Source organism: Aquarana catesbeiana, linkage group LG05 (genome assembly GCF_042186555.1).
Source record: "Aquarana catesbeiana isolate 2022-GZ linkage group LG05, ASM4218655v1, whole genome shotgun sequence".
Lineage (NCBI taxonomy): Eukaryota > Metazoa > Chordata > Amphibia > Anura > Ranidae > Aquarana > Aquarana catesbeiana.
Genome location: NC_133328.1, coordinates 52578918 through 52592559, shown reverse-complemented (window position 1 = coordinate 52592559; position 13642 = coordinate 52578918). Strand labels below are relative to the sequence as shown.

Here is a 13642-nt window from a genome sequence, read left to right as displayed (position 1 = left end):
TTATTAATAGTTTATAAAATAGACGTGAATAAAACAAATCAGCAGGAAAATAATAATTAAATGGAGCAGGAGAATAAGGTGTTTTAGTAAGGCTGATTAGAGTAAAATAAGGGTTAATAAGGGGTTAAACAGAGGAACAATTTAATAAAAAAAAAAAAACTTGACAGGTTGCTTTAACCATTTGACGCCCAAGGTATGTACATGGACATCCTTGGGTTTCAGTGGTTAGACCGGGATGTTGCCTGCACCTACAGGCATCATCCCAGTATCAATCTTTTCAGCCAGCGACTCTCTATTTTGCAGAAGTGTTCTTAGTGGCTAATTAGCAACTTGATCACTTCTGCGGGTCCCACCCCCCTCCTGCCGCTGCCGCCAACCTCTCCTGGTCTTTCCGGTCCCATTGCAGAGGCCGGGAGCAATGGCTGCCCTGTACAGAGAGAAAGGAACTGACGTCATTCCCCTCTCTCTGTAACCCTGGAAACTGGGAACGACGAGTAGTTTGTCACTTCCAGTTCCGCCCCTTCGTTTACCCGGCCACCAGCGGCAGGGAAGCCGATCAGACGGATCTGTGTCAGATTGGCTGCATGGGGGGCCAGAGGAGAGATTTGGGCCCTAAATCTCTTCATAAAGAGGACCTGTCATGGCCCATGCTGTCGCAAGGGATGTTGTTCATCCCTTGTGATAGCAATAAAGTTAGTACAAAAAAAAAGTGTAAAAAAAAAAAATTGTATAAAATAAATAAATAAAAAAAAAAATGTAAAGCGCCCCCGTCCCACTGTGCTTACGTGCAAATGCAAACGTATACTTTACTCCCGCACACCTATATAAGTGGTGATTGCACCACACATGAGAAGTATTGTCACGGACGTCAGAGCAAGAGCAATAATTCTAGTACCAGACCTCCCATGCAACTCTAAACTGCTAACCTGTAAAGGAATTTAAAGCGTCTCCTATAGAGAATTTTGAGCACCGTAGTTTACCGCCATTCCACGGGCAGATGCAATTTTAAAGCATGACATGTTAGGTATCTATTTACTCTGAATAACATCATCTTTCATATTATACAAAAAAACTGGGATAATTTTGGTTTTTGGGTTTTTTTAATTCATGAAAGTGTTTTTTCCAAAAAAAAAAAAAAAAATTGTGCTTGAAAAACCGCTGCGCAAATACTGTGTGACATAAAAAATTGCAACACCCACCATTTTAATCTATAGGGTCTCTGCTAAAAAAAAAATATATAATGTTTGGTGGTTCTAAGTAATTTTGTAGCAAAAAAGTAAATTTTTACATGTAAGAGCGAAGTGTCAGAAATGGCCATGGCAAGTGGTTAAACTGACTTCATCAGCAGACCGAAGTTCATCCCTTTGATCCGTAGATGTATAAACAAAAAGAGACAATGTTTCCTTTTATCTTTCTGTTTCAATGGCTGAGCAATGTTGTTGATAAACATTGCCCGGTTGCTGTTTTTTTTTTTGACAGCTCCTATTTCCGGATTTCGTTTACACTTCAGCTGTCAACAGGGGAACCCCACTGACGCGGCAGCCCCGCTCCTTGACAACCGATAATTGCCATGTTTATTTTTTTTTCCTTACGTTTCTGCTTTCTGTGGAGGAATCCTGCTGACAGATGACAGAACCGTGCCTGAAAGTATTGTTTTCAGGTATCGGAGCATTTGCACAAGTACCGATACTTGTGCAAATGCTTAGTATCGGCACCGATACCGATATCGGTGCAACCTTAATTTCTAGTTAATCATGGCAAAGAAGTCTACAGTGGCCTGCTAAGTTGCTGCTCCCTTGACCTTTTATGATTTGTTATTATGTATGGCTTCATTTCACAAGTGGTTTATTATTACAGTACAGCGTAATTGGCCGACTAAGTGACCATAAGTATCACGCCTGTCCCTCTTCAGATAAAAATCTCTCCCTCTTCTCGCTCAAACCTTCAAGTTCTTGTTTCTAATCTGTGTGCTGGAAGCAATTCCCCAGTTGCCTTTTCAATTTACAATTCACAGTCTAACATTCATGCAAACAGGCGAGAGAAGGAGAACATCAGAGACGAGCCAGGTAAAACAGATCTTGTAGCGTACATAGCCTCATGTCTCTGTGGTACTGTGCTGACAATGGCAAGCACACCCTCTCAGTTCTTTTATTTGTATTCCAGAGGAATGGCCTGTCAAAGCACGGCTGATTGAAGGAAATCTTCAGTTTTAGCTAAGAACACTTGTACAGCACTGAAGGAGGAAAAAGTGAGCCTAGAAACCTGTTATTACTATCAGCATCAGTATAATACTCATTATATTTTCTGTGCCTCGGGATCTTGCCATGTTTGGCCTTTTCTAGGTTTGCTAAATGTGCCAGTGAATACTGCTATAGGTTATTGCATTTTACAAACAGTCATAGTTGTTATTAACCTCTTTAGCCCCGGAAGGATTTACCCCCTTCCTGACCAGAGCATTTTTTGCGATTCGGCACTGCGTCACTTTAGCTGACAATTGCGCGGTCGTGTGACGCTGTACCCAAACAAAATTGACATCCTTTTTTTCCCACAAATAGAGCTTTCTTTTGGTGGTATTTGATCGCTCTGCAGTTTTAATTCTGACAATTTTGAAAAAAAAAGCAATATTTTTTACTTCTTGCTATAATAAATATAATAAATATCCCCAAAAAATATATAAAAAAACGAATTTCTTCCACAGTTACATATTTTTGGTAAAAAAAAAAATCGCAATAAGTATATATTGATTGGTTTGCGCAAAAGTTACAGCCTCTACAAAATAGGGTATAGATTTATGGCATTTTTAGTATTAATTATTTTTTTACTAGTAATGGCGGCGATCTGCGATTTTTATCGGGACTGCGACATTATGGCGGACAGATCGGACACTTTTGACACTATTTTGGGACCATTGACATTTATACAGCGATCAGAGCTACAAACAGCCACTGATTATTGTATAAATGACACTGACAGGGAAGGGGTTAAACACTAGGAGCGATCAAGGGGTTAAGTGTGTTCCCTGGATGTGTTCCATCTGTAGGGGGGATGGGCTCACTACAATATGACAGAGATCACTGCTCCCGATGACAGGGAGCAGTAGATCCCTGTCATGTTGCTACGCAGAACAGGGAAATGCCTTGTTTACATAGGCCTCTCCTCATTCTGCCTCTCCTCGCCGCAAACGCGGGCCGCCGGCGAATATCAAGCTCACGGGACCTGCGGGCATGCTCCTGCGGTGCGTGCGCATCACCGGCAGTGCGCGCCCGCTAGGCGGCACATTGAAAGGGACGTACGGGTACATCCTTTTGCCTACCCAAGCCATTCTGCCAAAGTAAATCAGCATGCAACGGTCGGCAAGTGGTTAAACAGGTCTGTCAGCAGCCAAGCAACGACCAGACTGAGGTAAACTATCATTGATAAGTGTTGCTTTTATTCCATTCTTCAGATGTTTTTTATTTATTTTGTATATTTATTTTTATGTAGCCCTTTTCATGGTACATAGAGGCATTCACAACACTCCCTGCCTCAAAAAAGCTTACAATCACTTGTCCTTATAATTATACACACATTGACTATAGAGGCCAGTTGGGTCAAATGCTTATACCCCTATTTCCAGTTACTGCCACCCTTTGCAGTCCAAAAAGAATGCCCTTACAGGTTCCTGGGACAGTCTAATTGGACAGGAGAATGGCAGTTGGCAGGCCTTGGGCTTGAGATAAGTCAGGCACCAGTAACAAAATTAAACTTAATCAGAGAAGGGAACAGAATAGGCCTGCCTTGCAGCGCTAGGGTCCTTGGTTTGAATCCCAACCAAGATACTACTTGAAGTTTTCATGTTCTCCCTGTGCTTTTATGGGTTTTTTCCCACACATAAATGTCATGCTGGCAGGATAAGTGGCTCCTATCTCAATTGGCCCTAGTATCGGACCTTGAAAGCTCCTTAAATACCTGTAATAAATAATATAAGACATTGTAGCACCCTCCTAGCAAAGGATGCTAGGTAAATTTAGTTTGGCTCCTTCTGTAATCAAGGGAGTAGTAATTGTTTGTTCTGGCCTGTTCAGGGTTTCACAGGCTGAGAGTTTGATTGCTTCCCCTGGCTCTGGGAGAAGCTTCCAGAGTTTAGGGCAGGAGATTGAAAACAACCAGCCTGAATATTTATTATGCTCCAGCGATTCTTGATTTTCTAGAGATGATAAATAGATAGATAGATAGATAGATAGATAGATAGATAGATAGATAGATAGATAGATAGATAGATAGATAGATAGATAGATAGATAGATAGATAGATATCAAACTGAAGAATGTCTGAGAGAAACAATTAGGCAGATCTTATTGAGCAGATAATGCGTCAGTCTGCCCACAAGTGATATTTTCATTGTAGGTGAAGCTTGGTGGAATGAATTACCCTCTGCTATTTTTTTTTTTTTAGCTCTTGTAGGCTCTGGTAACTCTGGCTCTCTCTGTCATGGTTATCACATATTTTTCAGTCCACCCTGGGGTATAGATTGTCCTCAAACCTACCCCTTTGGGTGTTCCCACTTCTTTCTTGATATTAGGCAGACTATAAGTAAAAAGTACAACAGGCAGAGTAGGAGCTCTTCAATATGAGTGCACCGGGTATGCAAATTGGGAAATAAAGCACACAGATCTTGTCCCAATCTTCAGAGACATAAGAAACATATCACTTATCCTTCTAGCATTCACGAGAAACTAAAATGCGTGTTTTGGCAGGACTGTTTATTTATATTTCACTTTACGAGAGCAAAGAATTAGATAGACAAAAAGATTACTCTAGATAGATAAAAATTTGAGAAACCTACCTTGTGGGTAGATGTCCATGGAAAAACACTGATGTGAACATTGGGGTGCTCAGTTTCAAAAAACTATGAAGAAAATCATATGCATGCATTCAGTGAAACCAACAACAATCACATTACTGAAAATAGTTAATTGAAATGCAAGAAAAAAAAGGCCTAAAATGTGTAAATATTTCATTTGGAGAGCTGTCTGATAGGAGAAAAATGAGCTCCTTGCAGAACAGACCTCGGAACAAGTCCTAATGGCAGTCTAGAACAACTGTCTCCAGGTATTTTAGTTTGTTTTCTAGCAGAACTCTGGGTGAAATAAGGACAGAAACTTGTCTTCCAGCATGCAAAGAGCATGGGAGACAGAAAACTGTAACACACTGAGATTAACATAAATGTCATTGATTAAATGGTAAATAAGCACTCTATATACTGTAAGTCACTTGCTTCTTGTACGAATGTCTGTATACTTGTCCTGTCAGTGGGCCACATCTATGGCTATTATGAGAACACCCTACTCCTACACCTTGAGTTTAGCTTTACTTTATATAAGTTGTCTACACACTATGGTCCGGGGCCAGATTTGGCTCTTTGCGTGCCTTTATCTGGCCCTTGGGGCCCTATTCCACCACCTGACACCAATGATGACCATTCCTCCTACTGACACCATTGATGGGCCACTATTGTTCTCATTGATATCAACAATTGGGCACTATTTCTCCCATTACATCCAATGATGGGGCACTGATGCTGTGGCATTTTCTACTCCCACTGGCCACAGCCCAGCCCCCCTAAAGCCTGAAGGACAGTACATTGACCCTTTGCTTATAAAGTTTGGAGACCCCTGCTTTAGATTATGGGGCACACAGCAGAAAAAGTTAGACTTGTTGACTGGACTTACTGGCCCTACCTGTACCAAGGGAAAAATCAGTTTACATTAGACTGACAGATATCTGTGCTGCAGCTTTTTCGGCTGGGGGAGAAGAGAGAAAACTGACATCACATGTGCTGTAACCATCAGACAAATATATCTGATGTTCCATAACTGGGATATCTTAGGAACAGTGTTGACAAGCTTTGGGGTTGTGTTGATGGGCAAATGCTGCTTCATTGACAGGTATATTTGATCTCCTAAGTTGCATCAACTTGCTTCAAGCTTTAGTTCTGTTGCAAACAAAAGCCCATCAACACAGGATTTTAGCAGCATGGCATCCTCTAAATACTAAACTGAAAGACTACTATAAAGTGCAAAAGGTCAAGCTCATTAGACAAAAAAACATTTTAAAAAGGTCTAATTTTAAACCACGGGTCTCCATAACATAATGTCAATGGGGTTCACTTCTACTCATGTCACACCACCCACCCAACCCTTTTACCCACTGAAAGTGATATTGCCCCACTTCTCCTCTTCCACCCTACTACACATGCTTTAACAAGGGAGCGACAAAGTGGATCAATTCAAAGAAAGCTTATCAATTTGCTACAACCTGCCCCGTCATCTGGGGAAACACTAATAATTAAATGGAGAGAAGACAAGGAGCTTCACTCAACTCCAGCAAAGTTAAACATAGGCCTGTCCCCTGCGTAGATCCCGACCTTTGAGTAGCACCCATTCCAATATGTAGGGTCATACACATATCACGCCAGTGAGGATAAAGGTTTTTGTCCACAGATCTATGTGGGCTGCAATGGCTATTGTTACACCCTTTCATTTCAATTACTTAATGAACCAAAATGGAAAATGTGGATTATGCAGCTAACATATCATGTTTTAATACGTCGTCTTTTTTCATACAGGTTAAACATATTAACTGCATCAGCAAATGTACTGTATTTGGAAATAAACTCCCATATGAGTCTGTGTGCATCTGTATATCCATGGAATAGACAATTATACACAAGCACATTGAAATTCTACCTTTTACTAACCAAAGAACACATTCCAGGAATAAATAAGAGCGGGGCTCTGCTGTTCTGCTTTGCCATGGCTCAAAGCAAGTGCACTGTAATGGCTGATAAAGATTTTATGTACCTCGTTCTCTGAAGTCATGCTGCCTCCTGCATAATTTGGATTGGTAAACCCACGGGTAATATCGCCTTTATGTTTCCTAGTGGAAAATAAAATGAGGAAAAACATTAATTTTAATTACAGGGTTGTGAAGTTTTAAAGGGGTGAGTCATTTTAACATGAGTCCAAAACTGTTCTATGCTATGTAAATGACCTCATGACAGACTCGCCAAGAGGTGTGCATCATATAGCTTTCTTTAATGCTGAATTTTGGGCAAGCAGCAAAATACACAAATTAAATGCATATACAGGAATTATGTTACCTGCCACAGTTGTAATTCTGTTCAATCGGTTTTGTGATCCAGACATCCCTGCAAGGCAGTGCAACCAAGCCATGGATCTTTATTGCAGCGGAATGGCTTAATCCAGAACACAAGCCCAGCCTACTGATTGGGCAAGTGCAGGAGCATAATGATAAGATTATACCTCTGCTCCCCTCCTGTCCGCATGTTCCTGACACTGGCACTGCAACAGAGCCTAATTGGCCCTTCCATTTCACTGTGACATACGCATTAAATCAGAACCAAAGTATCTGTTTTTAAATGCAAACTGTTTGAGATTGCAAATCAATAATAGTGCATGCATGTGTACTTTAAAATCTATGTTTTTACCTTTTTGCTTTATCAATATTTTAGACCAGCCTTTTTACCTTTTTGCTTTATCAATTTTTCAGACCAGCCTTTCTGAACCTTTTTCACCCCTTAGATACCCTTTAAATAATTATCAGGTATTGAGGAACCCCGGATAAAGATGATATAGCCTACAGCTCATGGTACATTACTGTAATCAATAAGTTAAACAAAGTTGTAAATAAAGGAATAAGCAATGTGGCAGTGCTAATTGACACCCAAGGCAGATCATTTTAACCCGCCTCCCCACAAAATACTTCTTGAAATGAAAAGAACAACAACAGAAAAGAAAGGCAGCCAGTAAAAATTGTAGTGTCCTGTAACTTAGGGGTATACGTATAAAATATTCACTATGCAAATGTCTTAACCATTCGCATAGGCACCACAAATGTTTGCAATATTGTTCGTAATAAATGATCTCCTATGATCGTCAGCTCCCTTTAGTGGCTATAATGTAGTATTTTTTATTGAGGTAATACAGGAAAAACACATATTATGACCACTGGATGGGGCTGACAATCATAGGTGATAATTATAGTAGAAACAATACAGCAAATAATCATAGCGCCCATGCGAATGGCTAGTGTCCTCTTACATACAGTAGTGTTCAGTGGAGAAGTGACCCCTTAATTGGATGTTAGTGGACAATTGCCCCCTTGCGGTTGCTGTTGATCAGGAGGAACCCTAGGGTTCTATGGAACAGTGTTAATTTCCTCAACAAAAACGTTTTCGTCATCGGCATTTTTACAGTGATGAAACAAAGTACAGCACTTTTTCATCCACTGACGAAAGCTATGACGAAAATCAAATCTGTTTTCCTTAACGAATGAAAACGGGACGAAATGGCAAGGAGGGACGTTTACCCTCGTGAACTAACTTCCAGTTTTCACGGAGCTCTGCCTGCTTCCCCTCGCAGCAAGCAAACGACTGTGTGCACCTTGACGACTGCCAGAGACCAGAACAGCACTGCATTACAGCCAGGCCTCCCAAGTCCTGGCGAGACTGAGTCTGCACCTGTGTCCCACTCCCGAGTCATTAGAAAACTGCCAGCCAAACGCCCACGTCCAGAGCAGAGAGAAGAGCAGACTGTGAGTGTGTACTGTAGTACATTACAATTACAGCAGGCCTGAGGCCTCCCCTCAGACCACCGTCTGTCCAGAGCACTGTGTGTGCATTACACAGGTCTCCTCTGATCACTGGCAGTGGCATCCAGGGCACTGCGCATTACAGGCCATCCTTCAGACCACCATCCAGCACTGTGCAGCATTGCAGGCCTCCTCTGACCACTGGCAGTGGCATCCAGGGCACTGTGCTTTACAGGCCATCCCTCAGATTACCACCATCCAGCACTGTACATCAGTACAGGACGCCCTCCTGTGACCACTGGCATACAGCATTACAGGCCATCCAAGTCAGACCTGCTGAGACCAGACCACCATCCAGAACTGTGTGCAACATTACAGGCCTCATCAGACCACTGTCCAGAGAGCAGTCTGCAGCATTACAAGCCTACTCCGACCATCGTCCAGTCCAGAGCACTGTGCATTACAGGCTGGGGAGGGGCTGGGCTACTGTCAATTTTTGCAAGGCACAGGGTGCTAAGGGCCTAAGGTATATTACAGAGAGACAACATGGAGCTGACTGCGTGGGGTGAGAGAGAACGTAAAATCTGAATAACTTGAATTTTCCCCTAATTCAACCCCACAGATAGAGAAAACTTCAAATGATTGGCCAAGTCAAGTCAGTGAACCACAGCAAACTATTTGCCCTGCTCATTTAGGTGCTTCAAAATACAAAATTGACTCAAGGAACAACAGGCCAAGGAGGAGGCCAAAGCAAGATGGATTGGGCGCACTGGATTACCAGTCAGAATGATGAAGATGAGGACTTTGTTAGCATGATGGAGACAGTATATAAGAAGCTGACTGTTCCAAAGAAAACTAAAATAAGCAATCTGATTAACAAACAGTATGAAGATGAAAAACAAAAAATCAAAAAGAGACTGGCTGCTGCCCAGAGAGTGTCTATTTGCACTGATTTGTGGACCAAAAAAGGACTCTTAGCTTCATTCCTTGCTAAAAGTGCATGCTACTTTTGTGTTAACCAACATAAACCTGAACACATATTGTTGGCCCTTGAACAAGTAGCCCACCCACACACTGCACAGTCAATCAAATCATGTATGGACAAATGCTTGCAAGAGTGGGACATACCAAAGAGGAAGATCCTTACAGTGATAACAGACAATGGGAGCAATATGGTGGCAGCAGAAGAACCACTCAGCTCTAGTGAGGAAGACTCCCCCATGTTGGAAAGTGACTCTGAGGCTGAGTCCGAAATTGATGATCTGTGGTGAGCCATTTTTATTATTCTTTTACATGATGACCGATTGACACCAGTCAATTATCACATGGATATGAGATGATTGATATGGGGGCGCTATCTGCTCTACTCTACAGGTGCATCTTTGTTATTTTTCTAATTTATTTGTAGTCTTGTGCAAAAGTATTTACCATAAGATGTTAAGTGTTAAAATAATAGAATGGAACAGTAACCTTTTCTATACTTTTGCATATTTGGCTGTGTTCCACTTGTTAGGTACCAACAGATCGACATGGAGCGGACACCATGTGTGGTACATACCTTGCAACTTGTGGTTCACATGGTGCAGAAGGAGGCAAGTGTGAAAGGAATACTGGATAAAGCAAGATAAATTGTGAACCTCTTCTGCAAGTCTTTGATTGCAACACAGAATCTATTGGAGCACTGTGGCCTTACTCTTTTAAATGAATGCCCTACACACTGGTCAAGTACATTCAACATGATCGCAAGACTCCTCAAACTGAAAGAGTCGGTCTGCCAAACTGCAAACAACATGGGATGGGACAGCGTGCTCCCTAATGAATGGCAAAAGCTCACATCATTGCATGACCTACTGCTGCCTTTTGCAGAACATATTTAAGACCCTCCAGAGTGACACCATGTCCATGTCCCTGCCCTCTTTGATCTTCTCAGTCACCTTGAGGCCTTTAAACAGATCACTAGCTACCAAGATTTTGCCACAATTGCACAGAAAATGAAAGAGAGTGCGAACCAGCGTTTTGCTTCATTCTTAGATCCAACTGATGAAATGTTCTCGCCACTTGCAGCAGCTGCTTGTTTTGTCAACCCTACTGTCTGTAAAACCCTTGTTGATGTGGCGGATGAGAATATTCAGGAACTGCTTAAAAAGGCAGAGGAGTATTCCGTAAGAAAATACACATTGCCACACACACAACATGAGGAATTGTCTGAAGACAATGATGTGAAACTATCTCAGGAAGTGGAAGAAGCACCGCCACCGGCATCCACATCTAAGCATCCAGTCTTTTGGTTTCTTTCTAAATGTCGCAGAAGACCCAGGCAGAGGATCTCCCCAAAGAGCAGCAGATCAGAAAATATAAGGAAAAGCTTTTGCACTGGCTGTCAAAGAGTGACACTTTTTATCACCTTTAAAACCTTTTGCATTAGACCTGCTGGCTATGCCATCTTCTCAACCCTTTGCAGAGAGGGTATTCAGTGTCACAGGTGACCTCTCTAGAGGCCGACGGAATAGAGCAAGGGTCATGTTGGCACAAAGTGCTTTCCTTAAAATGAATCGAAAAAAAGTTTTTTATTCTCCAGGTATTTATATCTCTAACATAAGAAGCATACCTAATACTTGTGGATTGTGCTTATTGCGATAGGAAGAATCAATATTTAAACAACAGTTTTAATTGTCAATTAAATTCATAGGAAAAATGCACAGGCTGAGGCTACAAATGCCATTAGTATGTGGAACAATAACAACCACCACTTTTTATCAACTACTCTTTCTCTTAGCATTGACAAATTTGACAATAGAGATAAATATCACACTGATGAAAAAAAAAAAAAAAAGATCATTAACGGTCAAAAAGGGCAGCCTTATGTCAGGGTCCTGCCCCAGTAGTCTTTTTAGTGCGATATTTACCTCTATTGCCTTTGCAAATGTTGAGAGAGAGAGGAGTAATACAAAGTGGTGACTGTTATAATCCACAAACTAATGGCATTATTGTAGACTGTGCACTTTTTCTTTTAATAGATCTGAGATTCTGAGAATTAGAACTGTTGAAATAATAAACTGACAGTAAACTGATTCTTATTGTAGAAATAAGCATTACTCTCAAGTATTGGTTTATTGTGCTGTGCCAGACTGGCAGTGACAGTGCTTGTGCAGTGTGCTGTCTGTGTGTGCTGTGCTTGGCCTTGTATATGTACAGCTGTGGTGGCCAAAAGTTTTGAGAATGACACCAATATTAATTTGCTTGTTGCTTTTGCTGTTGCTTGAGTGTTTTTAGATCTTTTTGTCAGATGTTACTATGGTATACTGAAGTATAATTACAAGTATTTCATAAGTGTCAAAGGCTTTTATTGACAATTACATTAAGTTTATGTAAAGAGTCAATATTTGCAGTCTTGAGTTGACCCTTCTTTTTCAAGACCTCTGCAATTCGTCCTGGCATGCTGTCATTGTCAATGAACTTCTGCGCCACATCCTGATTCCTGACTGATGGCACTGGCAGCCCATTCTTGCATAATCAATGCTTGGAGTTTGTCAGAATTCGTAGGGTTATTTTTGTTCACTCACCCGCCCTCTTGATGATTGAACACAAGTTCTCAATGGGATTAAGGTCTGGGGAGTTTCCTGGCCATGGACCCAAAATTTCCATGTTTTTTCCCCAACCCACTTAGTTATCACTTTTGCCATATGGCATTGACAAGGTGCTCCATCATACTGGAAAAGGCATTGTTCATCACCAAACTGCTCTTGGATGGTTAGGAGAAGTTGTTCCTGGAGCCTGAGGATGTTTTTGTACCATTCTTTATTAATGGCTGTGTTTTTAGGCAAAATAGTGAGTGAGGCCACCACTCTCTTGGCTGAGAAGCAACCCCACACATGAATGGTTTCAGGATGCTTTACTGATGGCATGAGCATGACATAGGACTGATAGTGTAACGCTCACCTTTTCTTCTCTGGGCAAGGTTTCTTCCGGATGCCCCAATCAGAAAGGGGATTCATCAGAGAAAATTACTTTATTCTACTCGTTGTCAGAGGTCCAATCCCTGTACCTTTTGCAGAATATCAGTCTGTCCCTGATGTTTTTCCGGGAGTGAGATAGTGGCCTGGCCTCTTTGCTGTCCTTGACACCAGGCCAGCCAAGCTGCTGAAATTTCTTGTTGTGTTCTGTTGTTCAGTTGGAGTTTCTTGAACTGTTAAGTTCATGTTAATGATTGTGCAGTGCATGGTTTGTGGCATCATCATGATCACACAAAGAGTTTTTATATATTTAGTTATTTTTTTATTTTTATGTTTCCCTTTTGTGAAAAAAGCAATATTCTTGACGAAACGGTTTTACTTAAATAAAAATGTTATATAATGACTACATCTGTGCTGTAGTGCATGTTCAAACCTTAATACCATAACTAATAACCTATTAGTTTTTTTCACTCCAGCAGTAGTATATAATGAGTTTGTAAATTTTAGTCAACTAAAATGTACTGGAGATTTAGTCGACTAAATACGACTAAAACACTTGCAGAAGACTAAAATGGGAATAAAACTAAAATGCCATTTTAGTCCTAAGACTTATGCCACAAACACACGATCGGACTTTCTGCCAACAAAACTGTGGACTTTTGTTCGAAGGATGTTGGCTCAAACTTGTCTTGTATACACACGGTCACACAAATGTTGGCCAACAATTACAAACGTGGTGACGTATAAGACGTACGTGATGTCTCCATTACGAACACTAGTTTTACAAGACCGAGCACTTCCGGCTCGTACTTGATTCTGAGCATGCGTGGACTTTTGCGTGATGGACTTGTGTACAGACGATCGGAAAGTCCGACAACAAGAATTTGTTGGCGGAAAATTTGAGAACCTGCTAGCCAACATTTGTTGGCGGAAAGTCCGCCAACAAATGTTCAATGGAGCATACACACAATCGGACTTTCCGCCAACAAGCTCACATCCAACATTTGTTGGCGGAAAATCCGATCGTGTGTATGCGGCATAAGACTAAAACTGAATCGAAATTTGCTGCCAAAATTAACACTGCTATGGAATCCTGT

General features: G+C 41.3%; 1 protein-coding gene across 1 annotated transcript in view; it reads right to left on the bottom strand.

Moving 5' to 3' along the window:
- The window catches only part of MALRD1 (MAM and LDL receptor class A domain containing 1), a 737846-nt gene that overhangs the window by 6873 nt on the left and 717331 nt on the right, over nucleotides 1–13642 (bottom strand). The window contains exons 39-40 of the mRNA XM_073629748.1: nucleotides 6843–6918; nucleotides 4826–4888 (exon numbers count right to left, since the gene is read on the bottom strand). Coding sequence (XP_073485849.1) covers nucleotides 4826–4888; nucleotides 6843–6918 — 139 coding nt within the window. The remainder of the gene's footprint in view (nucleotides 1–4825; nucleotides 4889–6842; nucleotides 6919–13642) is intronic.